Raw genomic sequence first — 21,266 nt, 5'->3', positions numbered from 1 at the left:
AGAGTCTTGTCTTAAGTTCATGCAGATATCAAGTGGTTTCACCGTCCAGCCTCTCGCTCCAGAGCTGGCTCTCGCCCACAGGGACATGCCCGTACTTCTGGGTATTCACGAGATCGCACGCTAGCTGCACACGGTGGCCAAGAGGTTTGTATTGTTAAACTGAACCAATGCCAGATTCAGCTGAATTATAAAAACTGAATCATCTTTTGAATTTGTTGTGCCTTTTACCAAATAAAGTTTAATGCATTTAAAAAAAAATCACCTGCCCTAATAACTTTCCCATGATTCTGAGGTTGGTGAAAGTGGAAGCAGCCTCGACCTTCATTTCACGGATGCAGAAAACACGGGGTGAAGGGTAAAACGACTCCCAGCAGTCATCAGTGAACCACGTGGGTCAGGCGACTGGACAGGAATTTTAAAATCTAGACTCCCCAGGGGACTCGGGCACGACAGCACCCTTACCGGCTGGCGACTGCACGCACAGGTACTGCAGCAGCGGGGGCTCTGTGGGGCTGTCCTTCTCCTCTGAAGGCTTCTCAGTCTCCGTACGCCCTGACGGGTTCCCCCATGCGGAAGGAGCCCTTCCCGAAAGCGCCTCTGCAGCAGGGCGTTCACCATTCCTTGGGAGGTCGTCGAGGGACGCGGACCCCCCGTCACCCACGGTCTCGGGGGGGGCCATGTCTGTGGAATCCGAGGGTTTCTAAGCACAACCAAACCAGGAACCAGAAGAGCAAGTCAAAATCCCAGCAGTAGATCTTAATGACAGCTTCCTCAAAATAGCTCACACAAACAGAAAGGGCAAACACAGCTGTGCACCACCGACCGCGTGCCAGCGCTTCAGTTGTGCTCATGGGCATGGTCTGAAACTCAGTGTCACGTCGTGTGCTTCTGCAGGCCTGGGAGGCTCAAGCAGAGGGATGATGGGGATTTGAATAACGGAAAACTGGCCACAGTGGTTAGGCTGTGAAATCAATTTCTGAGCTGCTAACACGTAAATGGGTTGATGCTGCGGTCTCTGAGGGGCCTGATAAGAACTGTGGGGCTGGCCCAAAGCCGTCCTGGTTATCTAAGACATATGCCAGCCAGTCCTTCACTTCTGTTCTGCAACCCCAAGCTACATACAAAACTAGAAAAACTCAGTCTGGCAGGAGAAAGGAAGAGAGGAGAAAGGGTCTTAATGAACAGACTGATTTCCATGAAGAGTCCTGGCTGACCTACCACAACAGGCTGTCATGACAGTGCTTCTGCTCTCTGTGAGCTTTACAGGCCATATCTTACGAACCTCCGAATGGCCACTGAGTGGGAGATGAGGACAGCCCACTTTTTGGTCTTTTCATTTTGTAGTTAGGGAAACAGGATCTCTGAGAGCAGCGACAAGAACTGATACAGACCCTGAAAGCCAGAAGCACCCACATTCCTGCCTCTGGAACTTAGGCGCACCCTCGATTAACATGATTATTTCAGTGATCTTAATTTGTTCAAAAAAAATATAGTCACCCCTCGGTATCTGCAGGGGATGGTTCCAGGCCCTGTGAATACCCACATCCGGGGATGCTCGAGTCCCTTACATAAAATAGCACAGTATTTGCATATAACCTACACACATCCTCTCTATACTTTAAATCATCTCCAGATTACTCATAATACCCAATGCAATGTAAATGCCATGTAAATAGTTGTTACACTGCATTGTTTAGGGAACAATGACAATAAAAATATCTGTACATGTTCAGTACAGACGCAACCACTGCAGGCCTTTCATCCGCGGTTGGCTGACGCTGGATGTGGAACCCACGGATTCCGAGGGCCGACTGCACAGCAAAAAGACAGAGACGAAATATACAAATATGTTAACAGTGATTGTCTCTCTGGTGGGATTATGGGTAAGGTTTTTTTCCTTTATACTTTTTAGCATTTTATGCAAAATATGGCTTTTACAAAAATCACTTACTTTTCTTACAGTACTACTTTATGGCAAGATCTTTTGGGAGAGCCAGTCCCTGGCTTAATTATACAAGTGACACGTGAAATACCTCATATTCCAGCCCCAGTATCTGTGTCTTTACTAGGAAGAAGCTCTGGGTTAATGGCGTCACTGAGCACGACCACCTCAACTCCGTTACCTTGGGGATGACAAGGGACAGCGGGCCGTCTTCGTAGACTCTACTTTGTCTTTTAGTGGCCGGCTCCTCCTCCTGGGGCTTCCGCTCCTCACTGAGGCGCTTCTGAACGGAGGGTGTGGATGACTGCTCTGCTGCTGTGACTTCCGAGCTTCTGCTGTCCCTCTCAGACGTGGCCCTGGACCCAGGGGACAGTTGCTCCTGCAGGCGCCCGTACAGCATGAACAGTGAGGTGGAGGGCACGTACACCAAGGGCTGGCCGGCCAGCAGGGCTGGCTGCAGGCTCTCCACGTCTGAGGCTGCAGGAGCCCGTGAGACAACGCCTACTTGGCCATTAGGACCGTTCTGCATGGAGAAGGCCTGCAAGTCCGTGTGAGTCACAGAAAATACTTGGTGGGCCAAAGGAGTCACACCATATTCTGAGTCAGCAGAGAGGACGGGGGAAGGGGCAGCAGGGTCCAGGCTGCTTGATGGAGGCGTCACTCTCTTACTGGCACAGGCTTTCGCCCTGGAATAAAAAGGAACGTAATGGGCACCATCAAGTTACCACCTTCTACCAACTCCTGACTCGTCGCTTTCCTAAAGAGGGATGTGTCAGAGTGGAGCGAGACGACACCGTTCAGGCTGACAGGAAAGCGCACTGCTGAGCACAGACTGGCTGACCCCAGAGGCAGATGCCCAGATATAACCTGACGGATGGTTAGGGACGGGGAGGGGAGCCGAGGTGGGGTGTGCTCTTGTGGGTCTCAGGTAGGAGCTAATGCTGGCTCCTCCCTCCCTCTTCCACACCTCATAGTTACCAGTTACCCGGCATGTACTCCTAACCAGGCATTCAGACGCTAATAATCAGCATAAGGCCACAATGATTATAGATGCTCTCATCCTTCCCCCGCTAGCTTTCCAGGAGGGAACACTGAAGCTCAGAGGCTAAGCCACCTGCCGAAGGGCACCAGCTGGGCCTCACACTCAGTCACTCGGGAGGGTCTGGGTGGGCGACAGAGACTGGACCCAACTTTGATGTAAAGGACGCATCTAGTTGGTCTCAAATCCACGGTGAGATAAATGAAGTGGGCAGTGAGTGAGGAAATAAACATCTACAAAATTATTATTTTCTGTCATTCTTGTCCCATTTTGTTCAGTATCACTACAGAATTTCTGGGCAGCATACATTCAAAATTAAGCCTCATCAATATGTGAGATTATAAACAATGTCTGGTCCTTCTACACAGAAAAATTTCCAAATACTGTTTAAAAACATATTTTTAGTATATTTTTGAAACTAAATGAAGAAAATCCTTTTCTAATTCCTTTAAGAACAGTAAACAGAGGACAGGGATTTCTCTCCACCTTTCTGATGGAATCGCTGCGGCCTATTTTGCCCACAGTCTTGTCCATGGGGCTGCGGCGATGAGTGACTTTCTCAACCACGGCCACTCAGAAGAGGATCGCCACAACTCGGCTCTCAGAAACTCAACACGCCCACACTGAGCACAGCACCCAGCGCCCTACCTCTGGCCTCCACCTTCAAACTCCCCATCTCCACCGACCATACGTCATCACCTGAAACCCAGGCGTTCTCTGTGCTGCCTCTTTCTACTCTGGTGAGTTTGCTGGCTCACTGTCTTACACTGATTTCCATCTTCAGCCCACGCGGCTCAGACCTCACCACAGCAGACCAGAAGGACTGCCACTGCTCCGCTCCGTGACCCGCTCATCTGGAGCCCTTCTCTACCTCCCATCCACCTGCTTGACGCAGCCAGCTGGGCGTCTCCCGTGAATCTGCAATAGTTCCGTCCCGTCTGTCTGATGAATCCACACTTTTTAACCTGGGTTTCAAAGCTTTTTGCCAACTTGACCTATTTACCTCCAACACCCCAAGCTCTTCTTATGAATGATATTTCCTTTTACTGTCCTATTTAGACAAATCATTATAGCTAAACTCATCAGCTTATTGGGCCCCACTCCCTGAGCCTGCCTCTCAATCTGTTTCTTCCCACATCTGTCATTAAAGCCTCTCTTGTTTCCTCTACAGCATTTCCTCTGGTTCCTCTGGTAGCATGTGATTTCCTTCAAAATTAGGCCCAACATTGGAGTCAGATGGCCTGGGTTTGAATCCCCTCTGTCACTCATTAGCATTGTGACCTTAGGTAAGTTACTTAAGCTCTCTGGGTTTCACTCTTCTCTCTGTAAATGGAGGATAACAGTACCAACCTCAAAAGACTGCTGTTGAGATGAAATGAGTTCATATCCATAAGCAAAGTCACCACGATGACAGCACAGTGATTTGTGGGACTACGATGCATCATTTCTCAGGCCACGTTAGGAGGGAATTGTCTTTTTTCAGTGTTATTTGTCTTTTTGTTTTCTTTCCTATAAGCTTTCATAGTTTAGGGGATAAATTTTTATACTTTTGTGTCCCTGACGCTACATCCTGCACAGTGTTGGGCACAGAGGGGAAACTGATAACATTCTTAATAAACAAACGGCTGACTTACGAGCAAGATTGCCAAAATTTAGCTTTTGATTGGTGGCATTTCAATTCAGTCAAAGTTAACATTAGGAAATAGACAAGAATACACTTGGAGTTTTTAAAGACTTACTGTGAATTGTCTTCTATTTTCTGTCGGTAAACAGCTGCCAGACTTCCAATTTCTAAGGAGTAGCCATCTGATCCTGAAAAGAACAATGAAGTTCTAACCAAAATAGCAAAGTATACACACCAATTATATACAGCACGGTTCCTTATTCACAGCTCTGGGATTATAAGACTATCTCAAATCCATTCTGTTTTTTAAAAATTTTTTGTGAGGAAGATTGTTGCTGAGCTAACATCTGTGTCAATCTTCCTCTATGTTATGTGGGATGCTGCCACAGCATGGCCTGATGAGCGGTGCTAGGTCCGCGCCTGGGATCCAAACCTGTGAACCCCAGGCTACCAAAGCAGAGCACATGAACTTAACCACTATGCCACCGGGCCAGCCCCAAATCCATTCTGGTTTTGATTCAAAGAGAGAAATTTCCAGAAGTTAGCTGTTAATGGTGAATTCAGGTCTCATCAAGAATTAATAAACAAACAAAACAAGTGTTGCTTTGTAAGTCTGATGAATTTCTGAGATGCATCCAATAGGCCAAGCGTGACAAAGCAATTGATCTTCAAGGCTGACTGGGATCAATTTCAGGTAAGTGAGAAAACAGGTGGGGGCTAGAGAGTGAGCTCATTGCAAGGGCAGGGCTACAAGTGCATGGTGACTGACAGATCCCGCAGTTTCAGTAAAGGCAGTCACCTTGTGCTTCTCTGCAAGGGCTGCTGGGCTCCGAGTCCGCCTTCCTCCAGATCCTCTCAGAAGCCTGCACTGTGTTAAAAGAACCATGTCGGGCCAGTCTCTGTTTTGCACAGACTTGAGTCTGGCCGTATGTTTCTCTTTTCAATTCTGGTAAGACAGATGCAGAAACACCCCCTCGTTCTTCATCTAAACAAACGAGAGAATTGGTAGGGTTGTTACACAGCTATAATTCAGGATAATTTTAGCCTTTTAAGATATGCCTTTGAGAGCTTATAATTGTAATGGAGCTACCCTATAAATTAAAAACTAAGACAATCAAAGGGATTTCATGAGCCTTGTCTCAAGCCCCAATTTCTTTCAATGTACTAATTTTTTTAAAAAGTTCGTGGGTGAGTATAAAGTGAGACTGAATCCATACATATTCTAAAATTAACTGAACTACAACAAAAGTAGAGCAAGATGTTCTTCAACCCAAATTAGAACAGATCGGACATTTCAGATGCTTTCTTTGGGCAGAGATATCAAAGGAGAACCCATACTCAGCCCACCGTGCGTATTTTGAGATTTTAACACTAATTGAGATCAGTCTCTTATGCCATAGCTCTAGGGTAATGAGAATCTCTACTTTCTATTATGCTTTATTATTTCTGTCTTATGCAGTAGAAGGCTCAGTTACTAAGTGACCAAAGGAATAAGGTCAGCAGAAACCTCATGGTTGAAATGCTGCAGAACAGTGAAGAAAACAGAAGGCTGGGCCTGGAGGCCCACTTTATGCTTACAGAGCCTGTGTGAAGTCGGGACAGAACTTTCTATATAGAATCAGCCTGTGTTTCCATATAGGAATAGTTCCTGTTGCTCAGACAGTCATTCCTACCCTGTTCTTCCGTGCTATCTTTTTCTAAGTTCAAAGGATGCACATTTTAATTATGAGACTGATTTAATAAACTGAAAGGCCCAGCTGGATTTACATTTTCTAAAACACACAAAGATCGAAAGAGAAAATCATCTGTATGGTTTTCATTTTCTCATAACAAAAACCCAATAAATGTTCTCTTCAGAAAACCAGAAATTACAGAATTAAAATGAAGAAAATGGGTCAACACAGTAACAGGGATCATATCTACCCTGAAAAAAAAACTGGACAAAAAATATAAAACAATGGCTGTCAAGACGTTGGACATCAGGACATAAAGGACAGTGATCTCTAAGAGACAGGAATCAAATGAGGTGAGCTCTATGACTGCTCAGCTTACTGCCTGGAGAACGTTTCCAGGGTGGGTGCAGAGGAAGGGACCTGGACAGAACGTGGAATCTCCCCAAGTTGAGGATGGAGTTGGGAGTCCAGGAAAGCCAAGGCAGCCGGAGTTTGCGGGGCACTGGAGAGAGGAGCCTGACAGAAAGAGAATGCCGGAGATGTGCAGAGGGCCCCCTCGAGGACTGAGTGGAATACTCACCATGTGAAAAAACTACCCAAGGCCAGGGAAAGAACCACTCCAAAGGAGAAGAGGGAATGGTGTCTGCAGCTCACAAAGGGCTGGGAACAGTGCCTGTGGCCAATAGCCAGAGTGGAAAAATCTCATAATTCATGGTCATTGGCTAGAATACTAAATAAAAAGGTGTTGCCTCAGTAGTGGGGCAATGTACTCAGGACTAAATGCTGATAGGGTCCCGCCTACTGAAGCTCAAAAGCAAGACCTGAAAGGATCACTGTTCCCAAGGAACTGCACTGCATCCCAGAACAAAGCTCAAGGACATTCTTAGGAATACAAAACGTCTGCCATCTAGCAATATGTCATTCTCAGTGTCTGGCATACGATTCCAAATTGTCAGGTACACAAAGAAGCAGGGAAATACAACCCATAGCGAGGAAGAAAATCAATTGAAATGGTCCCAAAAGTGACACAGATGATAGAATTAGTAGATGAGCAGATTAAAATAGATATTCTACTTGTATTCCATAAATTCAAGAAACTAGAGCAAAGACTGACCATGTTAAGTAGGGACATGGAAAATATAAAGGCCCAAGTCATACTTCTTGCAAATAAAAACTACTGTGTTGGAGATGGAGCACAATGTGGATGAGATTAATGACACATTAGATGCTGCAGAAAAAAACTGTGAACTTGAAGACATAGCAGCAGCCACTATCCAAAACGAAACAGAGAGAAAGAAATGAACAAAACATCAGTGGGCTGTGGGACAACTTCAAGCAGCCAAATATAAGCATAACTAGAGTCTCCCAACGTCAGGAGAGGTGAGGACAGAAGAAACAAGGGCTGAAAATTTGCCAAATTTGATGAAAACTTTAACATAGATCCAAAAAGCTCAATAAACCCAAGTACAAGAGACATGAAGAAAGTACACCAAGGCACTCATAAGCAAATTGCTTAAAACCAGTCATAAAGAAAATCTTAGAGCAACCAGAGGAAAAAGACACATCACACACAGAAGAACAGGATGATTGTAGATTTCTTGTCAGAAACAACACAAGCTAGAAGACAGTGGAGCAACTCCTTTAAAGTGGTGAAAGAACAAACCATCAACCTAGAATCCTTTACCCAGCAGAAATATCTTTCAAAAAGAAAGGCGAAAGAAAGACATTTTCAGACATACAACAGCTAGAAGAATTCATCACTGGCAGACCTGCACTACAAGAAATGTTAAAGAAAGTCCATTAAGCCAAGAAAAAGGATACCAGATGGAAACTTGCATCTACAAAGAGGAATGACAAGCACTGGAAATCCTAACTACATGGGTAAATATAGATTTTTTTCCCCCTCATTAAAATCTCTTTAAAACACAATCAACTGTTTAAAGCAAAAATAACAAGGCATTGTGGGATTTATAAGATATGGAGCAGAAAAATGTATGGCGACAACAGTAGGAAGGTCAGGCAGGGAGAAACGAAAATATGTATCGTGAGGTACTGACACAATATAAGTAGCATAATATTACTTGCAAGTAGCCTGTGATAAGCTAAAGGTGCATACTTAAACCCCAAAGCAGCCATTAAAATAACAAAACAAAGAGCTATAGCGAATAAGCCAATAAAGGAGGTAAAATGAAAGCATAAAAAATCTTACTAAATCCAAAAGAGAGGAGAAAATGAATAAAAAGAAACAATGAGCGGACAAGACAAACTTAAAACAGAGAGCAAGATGACAGACTAGAATCCAAATATGTCAATAATCATATTAAATGTATATGGTCTAAACAACCCAATTAAACAGAAGAAATTCTCAGATTAGATTTTTAAAAGCCTCAACTCTACACTGCCTACCAGAAACTCATTTTAAATATAGATGCCAATAGTTTAAAAGTAAAAGGATGAACAATACACACTATGCTAACTAATCAAAAGAAAGCTGAAGTGACTATATTATCATCAGGTAAAGTAAATTTCAGTGCAAAGAATACCATCAGCATAAAGAGGATCATTTCATAATGATAAAAGGGTTGATTCATTAAGACACACCAATCAATCCTAAATGTTTATGCACCTAATGACAGCTTGAAATACACGAAGCAAAACTTGACAGAACTGCCGGAAATAGACAAATCTGCAATTATAATCAGAGATTTCAACATTCCTCCATCAACAGTTGATAGAACAAGTAAACATAAAATCAATAGATATAGACGATTCAGCCAACACTATCAACCAGTCTGACCTAGTTGTCATTTATAGAACATTCCATCCAACAAAGCAGAACGTACATTCTTTTTAATGCACATGGAGTATTTGCCAAGATAAAGCATATCTGTATCAAAACACACGCCTCAATAAATTTAAAAGGATTCAAGTTATACAAAGTATGTTCTCTGCCTACATAGAACGAAGTTAGAAATTAGTAAGAAAGAGGTATCTGGGAAATCCCAGACTATCTGGAAACTATGCAACGTACATCTAAGTAACTTGTCGATGAAAAAGAAATCAAAAGGCGAATTGAAAAATAGTTTAAATTGGAAGACAATGAAAACACACAGATCCAAATTTGTGGGACAGACATAAAGCAGTACTCGGAAGGAAATTTATAGCACAAAATGTCTATTAGAAAAGAAGAAAGCTCTCAAATTAATGACCTCCACTTCTACCATAAGAAACTCAAAAAAGAGCAAACTGAACTCAAAGTGGAAGAAAGGAACTGACAGAGATAAACTAAATGGCCCTACAGCTACTTGAATCTGTTGTTAAAATCTTCTCACTTAGAAAACTGTAGGCCCACATGGCTTCACTGGTGAATTCTACCATTTAAAGACTTGTGTGTGAACACTCATTGTAGCTTTATTTACAATAGTCCAAAATTGGAAATAATCCAAATGTTTATCAACAAGTAAATGAACAAAGAATGATATATCTATACAATGGGATGCTCATCAATAAAAAGGAATTGATACATTCTACAACATGAGTAATGTCAAAATAATTATACTGAGTGAAAGAAGCCTGATAAACAGTCGATTCTGGTTATTCATGGTAGCTACGCTGTATAAGGTCACTACGATCACCGAAACAGCAAATACTGAACCAGTGCTCCCTGAGGAAATACAGGGTTAGGTTCCTGCGAGCCTCTGGTCACAAAATTTCGTCAACTGATGAATACACAACCTTGTTTTGCATGTGCTTCTATTTAAAGACAGCTTAATTAATACAGATTGATCCATTATCACTGAACTCAGCCATTGCACTAGAACTCACGCCTGAATATGTACTTTGTCTGTACAGTAGTCCCCCCTTACCCAGGGTTTCACTTTCCAGTTTGTTAACCAAAGTCAACCACAGTCTGAAAATATTATGTGGAGAATTCTAGAAATAAACAATTCATAAGTTTTAAATTGCACGCCCTTCTGAGGAGCATGATCAAACCCCACGCTGTTGTGCCCGTGATGTGAGTCATCCCTTTGTCCAGCACATCTGCACTATAGACACCACCCACCCGTTAGTCACTCAGTAGCCATCTTGGTTATCAGATCCACTGTCACGGTATCGCAGTGCCTGTGTTCAAGTCATCCTTATTTTACTTAATAATGGCCCCAAAGCACAAGAGTAGTGACGCTGGCAATTCAGATATGCCAAAGAGAAGCCGTAAAGTGCTTCCTTTAAGTGAAAAGGTGGAAGTTCTCAACTTAAAAAGGAAAGAAAAAAATTGTATGCTGAAGTTGCCAAGATCTAATAGTAGCTTTTATTATAGTATATTGTTATCATTGTTCTATTTCATTATTAGCTATTGTTGCTAATCTCTTATTGTGCCTAATTTATAAATTAGACTTTACCATAGGTATCTGCATGTAGGACAATACACAGCATACACAGGGTTTGGTGCCATCCTTGGTTTCAGGCATCCACTGGGGGTCTTGGAGCGATTCCCCTGCGAGGAAAGGGGACTACTCTAAGGCACACACAGGCTTCTTGTACTTTGAAACAATAGGCTGCACTTCAGTGTGACACTTGGGAACCATTTTAAACAGCAAAATCACCAACACAAAGCACAAAAACATGAAAACATGGCCTTAAAAAGGCCACAAGAAGGACACTTGTTTACAGGACGAGAGCTGAAACAGCAGGCAGAGCACTGCTGCGAGCCCAGCCGGGAACACATGTGTCAGCAACTCAAAGTTTTCACTTTCTGCACGTCCGTGAATGAGAAAACGCCCTGAGGACTGATGTTGGTGTTACAAATAAATTTTAGTGAGTAGACAAATTTGCAAATATGGACCTGTGAATAATGAGCAATGACTGTATATGATTCGCTTATAAACAATTTTAGAAAATACAAATGATTCTAGAGTGAAAGGCGGCGGATCTGTAGTTGCCCAGGGTTAGGGGTGGGGGCAGGGAGGAAGGAATCCTGAAGGGACAAGAGGAGACTTTGGAGGGTGACGGGTCATTATCTTGAATGTGGGGATTATTTCACAGGTGCATACAACGCAAAAACTTATCAAATTGTAACTTTAACCACATGCCATTTATCATATGTCATGATACCTCAAGAAAGCTGTTAGATGCAAAGGCCATGATGGTGGGGAGAAGAGGAAAGAGACATTTACGAAGTTTAACTGTGAGGAATTGCTCATCAAGGACTGAAGGAGAGTGAACCAAGGAATCAAAGAACTTGTTCCAGATTTGACTGCTGGGTTGATGATGACAGTGTCCTCAGTAATGGAACTAGGGAATACAGAAAGGGGGTCTTGTTTCTGAAGGGCAGAGAAAATTAAGTTTATTTTGAGGTTCCTGACCTGGTTCCCAGCCCTCTTTCCCTCATCAGATCAGAGCTCTCCACTGGTTCTGCAAATCCACAAACTCCTTGACCTCCTAACACCCGCTCATTTCTCCAGTTGTCTTATTTTCCTCAAAACGACACCACCACCTTTGAGTCCTTCCTCTCTTTCAATCTCTTTATCTAAAGACCCCTTGTCCCTTCTGCCTATTACATCTAGTACAAACTTCTTGGCTTAACTTTTGAGGCCTTCCAAAACGTGGTCTCAACTGAACACATTTTATTTCTCATCATTTCCACCCTCTGCCCTCCACTTAAATCAGGGTGGCTGATCTCTCCAACACAAACCAGCTATTCTTAGGTATCTAGTTCCTTCAACTAAAACGCTCTCCATCCCTCCAAAACCCAACGGAGTCCGTCAGAACTTAACTCATATCCTCTCTGAATTCCTACAGAGCCAGTTCCACCATGCGTATTGCTTAACTGTACTGTAATTTTCACAATATGAAGTTGCAGTAGTTCAGCTGAGACACTGCTCTGGGTAATCAGGGAACACTTCATGGAGGAGCTGACATTTGAGCCAGATCTTGAAGATCAACAACATTTTTATGTTGAAAAAGAAGAGGGCCTCACAGATGAAAAGACTAGAAGCCAAAGGCAGAAGAATGGAAAATGGCAAAGTTGTCTGTTTCCTGCAGGGGGGAGCGCGTCATCTATGTTTTCAATCTCCCATGGCATTTAGTACAGTGATCATGCAGTCCACATGCTGGGCTGAATTAGTTATACTTGATCTTAAGTGATTTCACCTAGATCCTAAGTGAATAATGTCTCACGAGTGAGGTAGAGAGGTATATCTTTTATACGCCTGGGTTAAGTGGCAGGAATTTATACCACTAATGCCCAAATTGGAAGGGTAATTTAAAAATAACTTAATGGCTTTTTCCAGGCAGCAGAGCTATATGTAAAGTGGCTGGTGCGGTAGGATCCAGCTCCCGATTGCTCAGATATTACCTGTGAAATAAGTAGAAGAGAAAACCCTCTTTTGCTGTAGTTTAGTAAAATTATGATGTCTGTAGCCTTTTAAGTAAATTATAAAAAAGGTATTCATTACATCCACACTCTGTTTAGAAGCCATCTTACTACATATTAGTTTTGTGATAGTAATTGACATAATGTTTACATTACCTGGAATTTCAAAGAAAAACAATATTTTATTTTTCTAATGAAGAAACAACCAGAGTTCATAAGAAGCATCATTTTTAATCCTCAGTCCTAAACTTCCAGGAACTTTGGACTAAAATAAAAAATGCTAAAGAGCTGTAATTTACTATTACAGAAAGCCCTGGGCTGCAAGCTCGCAGGACTTCCCTTCCCACCGCGTGTGAGCCAACCACACACAGCACTTGCAGACTAGTGCCCCCTGTTCCAAGAGGGACAGCAGTAGTCTAATTTCGAACGTGATGTGCGTTACGGGAAATGAAGATCAGTCTCACTACGTGGTGGACGAGTGATTTGAAAAAGGAATTAGGGATTACAAACAGAACAGGTTCCTAGCACAACCATGGCGCCTTACCACTGGAACTGAAGTCCACGGGCCCGATCCACTTGAAGGCTGGTTTGCGGCCCCGCTCTTCTGTTACATGCACTTTCTTTATCAAAGCCAAGCTGGTCAGAACATTGGCTATGTCATAGAGGCGGCGTACCTTTGCTTGAAGATGGAAAACACAATTACAGTCATGCTGTCTGAGCCACCATTCCATTTTAGTTTACGAGACAGGTCACTTTTCTCAGCCACCATATAAACCTCAAGGGGAAAGCAGTGGGGTGGGATGGAGACAATGGCTCTCCATGAAATCATCCAGGATTGATGTTTCTGATGTATCTGAAGACACACACTAAGGGAAGGTCAGTGTGTCCTTCCGTTTCCACTTCACACCTCTTACAAAAGGCAGCTGGTGACAAGCAGGGAGCACCGTGATTGCAAACACACCAAGGGAGAGAAAGGAGCTGTAATTAAGGGCTCAGTAACCGTAATTCTGATATGTGGCATGTCAAAAGCTTGCCCTGAGTTTCTCCTAGCAGGAGGTGGCGGCGCCAGCTCCGCCAGGCACCTGGGCTGTGAAAATGACAGGGACTCCCCAGCTACCTGTGAGGCTGCACCCCTGGGCACACGGGGTGTGTGGGGCTCCTGGTTACGAGGTACGACTGTGCTAAACACAGGCAGCTCCTCACCTGAAACCCTGGCGTTCCTGCCCCCCAGTGGGGGAGGGGTGGAATGGGCGTTCCTTGAGTCTTAAGAGGGACGTTTTAAAATGCATGCACTGGAGGAGAAATTCAGAAGGGAGGTAGCACATTAAACAGGCAGGACCATGCCCACAAAACACTTTCTATTCAAGAAGTCCATTTACAGGCAGGAAACCCGCTTGACCTCAGTGCTAAGACCAAGCAATGGGGCTTTGATTCTTATCCAGAAGCATCAACCATTCACCCCAGGTACAGTTTTCTTCCCAATTCTGATAGAGCTGGATTTTATCTAGTCATTTCTTCCATAGGGTGGCTATCATTCCAGCTGGAAAAAAAAGCTGGAATGTTGACCTCATGGCTTCCTAGGGCTTGAAAGAGTTACAGGCAGATGAGGGCATTTGGCTCAGGCGCTGTGCTTGACAGAAAAGGAAGATGCACTGGGTGTGAAACTCAGAAATGCTGTCCTTGTCCAGCAGCCATGTCCCACCACCCCTACCCTGCCCTGCTTTCCTCTGGTTCTTACCTGTAGACAACTTTCATCTCCACCCATCAGAAGAGTATGCAGGGGTGAGGAAAGAAGGGGAAAGAACACTCAGACATTCCGTCTTGGATGCAGTGATACTAAAGAGCAACGCACAGTCCCTCACACCCTCCCTGACCTGCATTTGTGGGATGGCATTCCACCAGCCACTCTTAGTCCGAGGAAAAGGTGTCTCACACAAATTTGATGGGCATTCTGGCTCGTGACTAACTTACCTCTCAAGGCATCAAGGACCTCTATGAGTGCAGGAAGGATCATGCTTCTCAAAAAATCCCTCTTTTAATCTCAGAGACAGAATATATCAACATAGGAAATCTCACCCTTTTTGTGCAAGATGTAGGTGAAGATGCTTACTTTTAAATTTACTATGGTCTGGGGTATCTTGGCTTTCTTCTATCAGTATTTTGGCAGCCACGTCAAGAGTAACAATCTTGGTTTTGGAGACGAGGAACAGCATGACAAACTTCTGGCTCATAATTCTCAGAGACTTGTCTTTTCTACTGTTTGCAGATGCTACAAAGGGAATGAAACAAAAGCATCAAAACATGTAATTTACCACAAAAAAGACTGTACTTAGAGTTTGCCAGAAGTATCTAACGCTACCAGCAAATGGAAGGATCACTCTCGTTCCACGCAGAGGCCTGCTGGATGCACATCACAGAAGACAGCTGGCTCATAAAGAAAGAAGAGGGGTTTTCTTGTGGCTCATAAAATTACTCTACAGTGGGCATCCACTCTGAAATACGCATTTTAAACCACTCAATGCTTTGCATCATACTTCATAGGATAGAATCATGAGGGAGTTTTCCTGAAGCAATTTTTTGAAAAGATTAGTTTTAGAGGATAAAAGGATAGGGCAGGGGTCAGGGGTTGTTTTCGGAACATCAACTCTCCTCAAAGGCAAGGACTCCATTTTTATTTCCTTGTGCCCACACTACGTAGAATATACCCTAAATGTAGTAGGCGCCCACCTCTTCCTCTTCTTTTCAGAAACAGATGAAGAAATAAATCATAAACAAACAGGACACACTGATTAGACGTGTGTTGCCGTAGACGGCAGGCAAAACACCCCTGACAGATGGCTGTCCCCTCTGGTTATTAGGACAAGAACTGGCTCATGGGGTGAAAGTAAAAGGCATGGGGCAGTAAACAGAACGAACACCAGGCCCACCTTTCCCTTTCTATTTCTTATATTTGCAAGTGAAATGGGAGTGAAACTTACACTTTATCATCTTAGCAATGGGGAGTAGGCTGAGAATGATGAAGATCAATGGGTAAAACAGGAAGAAGATAAATATGAATTGGGAGGGGAAGAACAATGTGGATATAAGTTAAAAAAATCATGCATCAAATGAAAGCAGGGTTGTTTATCTTTCTAATCACCATTTTCTGCTAATGGTATTCTTTTCCAGGTAATCTACTTCAATATATAATTTAAAAAATTGAATTATTTGAAAAGATAACTTCTTCCAAAGTAAATTTTCCCTAAAGGCTCACAAATAGAATCAGCATGGGGCTGTCAATCTGAAACGGGAGCACTGTTGGCGACCTACAGTCCACACACACCCAACTCCAAGTGGACTGCCCCTGGACAGGCTTTCAGGGAGGCCAGTGGGCAGCCCAGCTGTGGAGCCATCTGTCTCCCTTTCTTCAGTCGAGAGAATAAGAGGATATCCCTCTCAAGCGTGTCACTCCGGCGCTTCTCATCTTAGCAGTGAATCTCTTCAGAAGAGACCGTCACTTTCTCTCTGCCACTACTCATGGGGTTACACTGGACTCACAGGAGGGATAGTCGGGTTCAGAGAAATCCAATAACTGTTGATCTTGGGAATCTGAATAGCCATCTTTTTTATGTTCTCCAAGTTTATAATCCATCAGGTCTAGCTCCTTCTGTTGGAAGTGTGCCATCTGCTCTTCATATTTCTGCTCCTCTCCTAGTCTCTGGAGGTTCCTCAAGGTTTTTGGCAGGCTGTGCCGGCCATGCCAGCCATACTGATTCTTGGCCACACGACTGACCAGATGCAGTGACTCCAGCACATTCACAATGTCATAGATACGTCTCCTTTCAACACCTGTTTGAAAAACAGAAGCCAACCATCAGCATGCAGATGACCATGTTTTAGTCTATATTTCTTGAGGGCTTGGGTCATGTCTGTGAACTACTTTGTATGATGCCTAGTGTAATGCCCAGCAGGTGTGGATGCTCAAGAAAGTCAACCTGTAAGGATGCAAGCAACAGAAATGATTTTTCTTTCTTCTTCTTGAGATCCAACCCTCAATAAGATCTAGGATAAACATCCACCTAGATATGGACCAGAGTTCCAGCTGCATTACATAAATGGTAGAGTGACTTTTCTTTAGACCTGACAAGCAAACCACACAGCCTTTCAGCATATTTAAGCTGGTGGAATTGTGCAACACACGTTATAGTAATGGATGTCTGATGAATGCTGGGTGGTTGATTTCGACTTGTATTCCTAACTATACAGACTACAAAACAAATTGTGTCTAGTAACTGATACCTCGTTATTGGACAATGCTGTCCATTCCTGAAGTTTGAATGATGTGAAAAAATTACCTTGTTAACTCTCTTAATGCCTCAGTAAGGAAAACAGATGGTAAACATTTTGTTTCCTATTATGCACGGGAAGCTCAGGAGTTAAGAGCTTGGGCAGCCTCCTCAAGTTGCTGGAGGAAGCTACTGCCAGGGCTGCAACGGCCATCGACAATTCTCCCTGTGCTCCCAGGCACCATATCCTGCCAAACTGCCCGACAGGAAAGCCCTGGCCACCAAGTCCATCAGTGCCCTACCCACTCTCCCAACATGCCCCAAATAGCTAGGATTACGAACAGTCTATCGAATTTACTAAAAATATTTACGCTGGTTAATCGTGGGGGCCTCGGGCTCCGGCTGCCTGGACTTGAATCCCTGCGCTATGCCTTACTGGTTGGGTAATCCTGGGAAGTTACCTTTCTGTGCCTTAGTATTTATCTCATAAAATGATGAGGATTAAATGTGACCATAAACATGAGGGGTCTCTAACAGGAGTTAATTTTATCTACTGTTTGTATATTATGTTGCAAACACTTCCTGCGTGGCACTGGAGATACCTAACGTCCCTGTTAGCATAAGAGGTCACAGCAGATACAGATAAACAATCTCCCGTCTCTGACTCATCCTGTTGGGCAACAGGCCCTCAGGCTTTGGAACGCACTGGCCCCCTGTGCTCTGTGTAAGTATCCGCAACAAGGGCCTCCAGGCGTCTCTCGGAAAACCCGCCCAGCTGCAAAAATGCCCTCTTCTGTCCACAGCCAGGAGCTGTGATAGAATCAGGGCAGACTCAGTGAGTGCGGCTTTGGGCCCTTCAAAGACTTACCAGGAGAAACAGAACAAATTACAATGACCAGTTTGGAGCTGAGAGGAAGTTCTATCATACGCACGAAGAGGCATTTACTGTCAATCAGAACATTTCGGCTCATGACCCCACAGGGCTCTTCACCCTCACCAGTTCAGGTTCTGGTGCCAGATGCCTGCTGGAAGGTGCTGGCAGGAGCAGTCAGCAGCCCCCTGTCCAGATCCGCCTGGTTCCTCATTCCAGTCTGTTTTCATATATTAACACATCTTGTTTAGAGAGTAACATTCTATAAACCTTCCCATTAGAAATGTCATGTGAATGCAACTGAGACACCCCAGGGCCAGCCATATGCCCGGCTGTTTTGTTGTTTTGGATTAGATACAAGCTGTTAAGTCTCCACCTAGTGGCTAAACATTCTAAGACGGGAAAATACAGGAAGATTCTGACCACTTGGAGAGTAAGATGAGGCTTAATATGAAAAATGGGTGTTTGGTAGTGGGTACGGGCAAGGCCAATGTGTGGCTGCTTGTCTGGATAATCACTCATCTGGATTAAGTGTAAGCTGGTGCATTACAAAGTTCCATTTCAGAGGTTTCAAGACGTGCAGGTTACTCTGGGGCTTGCTCTGTCAGGAAGGTTTTCCTTGGCACTCAGCCTTCTTTTTCTTTGTATCCAGGCAATCCTCTTAATCCTAGTCACGGCATGAGTTATGCCCTCAAGGATTCACCAATCGTTACCATGCTTCCCTTGGCCCCCGATGGAGCTTATCAAGAACATCTCAGCCCAGTAAAATAGTCTCCTAGGCTGTGCAAAAGATTTTTCATTTACTAAAGTCACTCCCAGTTCTTTGACTTCTTACCTGTAATATCAAATCTACATGGGACCAGAATCTGGAAACAATGCCATTTGAACACTCTGTACATTCATGCTTAAAATATGGTCTTATAGCTTATGACCTGGCATGTGGCAGGGAGTCTAGACTCAATCCCAAGAGATGGTCACCACTGAAATAGCTTCTAGGAAGGGACCCCCTTTTTTGACCTCACATGAAGAGAGAAGGCAAATTCACTTGGCAGGTCTAGGTGATCATGAGACAATAGGAAGCTACTGCAAAAATCTCTGGAGTTCTGCTCCAGGCAGTCATAATATGCAGATCTGCAGAATGATCTGCAGCCCATGAGGGTAGGGGTCCGCTTTTCTGTCCTCCCGGGACCTGCAGCATAGCCTTCCAACATCTAATCCTATGTCTTCTGCATTGACATTGATGCAAGGCCCCCTGATAGAAGTTGGCTGCCTGGGAAGACACTGCACGATCTGTTGTTTTACCCTCATCCTCTGTAAGACTAGTTTCCTGGACCCTGGCCCTCAACTCGGCCCATACTAAGCTTCTGTCCAGCTGGGTCACTTTCCCCTTCCTGTTTCATTGCTACAGATGCCAGAATATTGTATTCTGCTTTTGGGTTCCAAAATGGCCCCAAAGCACTGCCTGTCCTCTTCCGGGCTGCAGGGGCTGACAGGGCAGTTTGGGGAAGGGGGTGCCTCGAGTAAGGGCTCAGTAGAATCTGTTCCACCCAATGGTAAGAGTCACCATGCTGGGGGGGCTGGCCCGGTGGCGCAGTGGTTAAGTTCACACGTTCTGCTTCTCGGTGGCCTGGGGTTCGCTGGTTCGGATCCCGGGTGCGGACATGGCACCGCTTGGAATGCCATGCTGTGGTAGGCGTCCCACATATAAAGTAGAGGAAGATGGGCATGATGTTAGCTCAGGGCCAGGCTTCCTCAGCAAAAAAGAGGAGGACTGGCAGTAGTTAGCTCTGGGCTAATCTTCCTCAAAAAAAAAAAAAAAAAAAAAAAGAGTCACCATGCCGGGCCCAAGTTAGACAGTTACTGCCATTATCCCAAGCCTTGCTAGGTTTCTACAAGGGAGGGACTACGGTCCATATGTTATAGAGGAAAAAAGGGTCATTAACTTTTTTAAAGCTCTCACAGCCTGCAAATTGGAGAGCTGGGCTTCCAATCCAGCCCTGTCTGACCCAAAGCCCAGCCCATGGTCTTTCCATCACAGCCCATTGCCTCCTCATTATCTCAGTTTCCAGCAAACACAATTTCTTTAGCCATCAGTTTGAATAATTCAGATTGACACTCATCTACTGGGTCACATTTCTCTGGGCTATGGGAAGAAAGAGGACTAACAAACAAACTAAAAATATAATCTATCCTAAGGCCTACTTAGCTGATTCCTTTGGGACTTTTTTCTTTTTTTTCTGTATGTAAACCCTCCTAATTTTTTAAGGGGACACCCTGACATCTTCAAATCATTGTGATTTCTGCTTATTTATTGATTGCCAACGATACGTTCATCCTGAAATCAACTGCAATGCATGTCCACTAGGGGTCTCTATTCTGAAGCAGCTGTACATACCTTTACAGCACACACACTGCGGCATGTCACACACGCCCAGGCCACGGGAACACATGCACTCCCCCGTTATAAAGTTTGCTGTGTGAGTTGTGTCCAGATGTGCTTTCTCTAGTTTGGCAGGCTTGCTGTGAATGTTACACTAGAGAGCTTCAAACCTGATGCTCTTGCTTTAACAGAACACCAGTTCTGAACTCCTAGAAGCATTATTAAAAACGAACAGCAGGATATTTCTAAATATCTTTTGCGTCTGTCTGAAAAAGATGGAACTAAAATAGTAGATATTAGTTTATAAGGTGAGTCTTTTGTAAAAATATTTTTTAAGGTTAAAAAAACCAAATTTTTGTTTGCCCCTCCCTCAGGCCTAGCAGGCTCCCTGGAATTCCGTGAGTAACGATGAGACTCTTGATGCTGACAGGCGGCAGCTCCGTCGGCTCTGTCCTCGCTCTCCTGGAGCCCACTCTGTACTTAACACAAGAGGCAGCCGCAGCCCTCAGCCTGCCCAGGGAAGCCAGTTTCCACTGTACCTGGAGATGGCTCCGGGTAATCTGATGATACATACCCAGACTGACAGCAACTTCATCTAGGGAGATGGTAGTTTTCTCAGTTGACAAGGGATAACTTGGATAGCGAGCTAGAAACTTCTGGCACAGGAGTCCTAAACTTTTCTGTTTTCTGCTTGGCCTTTGCTTTTCAAATTCGTCCACAGCACTGTCCCCAACAACATCAAGCTACAGAGGGCAGACAGAAGGGAGGGTGGAGACGCCAGGTTAAAATTCTAACAGAGAAAGTGCAATGGGGGGTATTGGCAAGTTGGAGAGACATCCCAATCCATACCCTCCCAGATTCTGGTTAAAATATATTTCCTAATCTAATTTTCTTAACGTTTTACCTATTGCTTTCTCTAGACTGAATTTTTTCTCCTTTGCAATTTAAGGCTGAGTCTGCTGGTTAAAAGCTTAAACAATGAAGTTAGTATGTAGACTGCTACTGGTGTGCTCTCTGGGCTGCAGATCAGCATCACCGGGAGCTTGTTGGAGATGCAGAGTCTCAGGCCTCATCCCAGACCTGATGCATCAGAGTCTGT

General features: G+C 44.2%; 1 protein-coding gene and 1 long non-coding RNA gene across 4 annotated transcripts in view; one reads left to right on the top strand and one right to left on the bottom strand.

Moving 5' to 3' along the window:
• Positions 1 to 21,266, bottom strand: part of E2F7 (E2F transcription factor 7) — a 38,438-nt gene that overhangs the window by 5,660 nt on the left and 11,512 nt on the right. For all 3 annotated transcript variants that reach the window (XM_046646731.1, XM_046646732.1, XM_046646733.1), the window contains 8 exons: positions 20,742 to 20,910; positions 16,189 to 16,479; positions 14,762 to 14,920; positions 13,196 to 13,330; positions 5,405 to 5,590; positions 4,721 to 4,793; positions 2,124 to 2,628; positions 463 to 700 (listed from right to left, as the gene is read on the bottom strand). In XM_046646731.1, the coding sequence (XP_046502687.1) occupies positions 463 to 700; positions 2,124 to 2,628; positions 4,721 to 4,793; positions 5,405 to 5,590; positions 13,196 to 13,330; positions 14,762 to 14,920; positions 16,189 to 16,479; positions 20,742 to 20,910 (1,756 nt within the window). The remainder of the gene's footprint in view (positions 1 to 462; positions 701 to 2,123; positions 2,629 to 4,720; positions 4,794 to 5,404; positions 5,591 to 13,195; positions 13,331 to 14,761; positions 14,921 to 16,188; positions 16,480 to 20,741; positions 20,911 to 21,266) is intronic.
• Positions 289 to 2,025, top strand: LOC124230570 (uncharacterized). Its single transcript, XR_006886217.1, has 3 exons — positions 289 to 484; positions 1,739 to 1,883; positions 1,963 to 2,025. It is a non-coding gene; the product is annotated as an uncharacterized LOC124230570 (long non-coding RNA).

The sequence above is a fragment of the Equus quagga genome, chromosome 19 (genome assembly GCF_021613505.1).
Source record: "Equus quagga isolate Etosha38 chromosome 19, UCLA_HA_Equagga_1.0, whole genome shotgun sequence".
Classification (NCBI taxonomy): Eukaryota; Metazoa; Chordata; class Mammalia; order Perissodactyla; family Equidae; genus Equus; species Equus quagga.
This window is presented reverse-complemented; position numbering and strand designations above follow the sequence as displayed.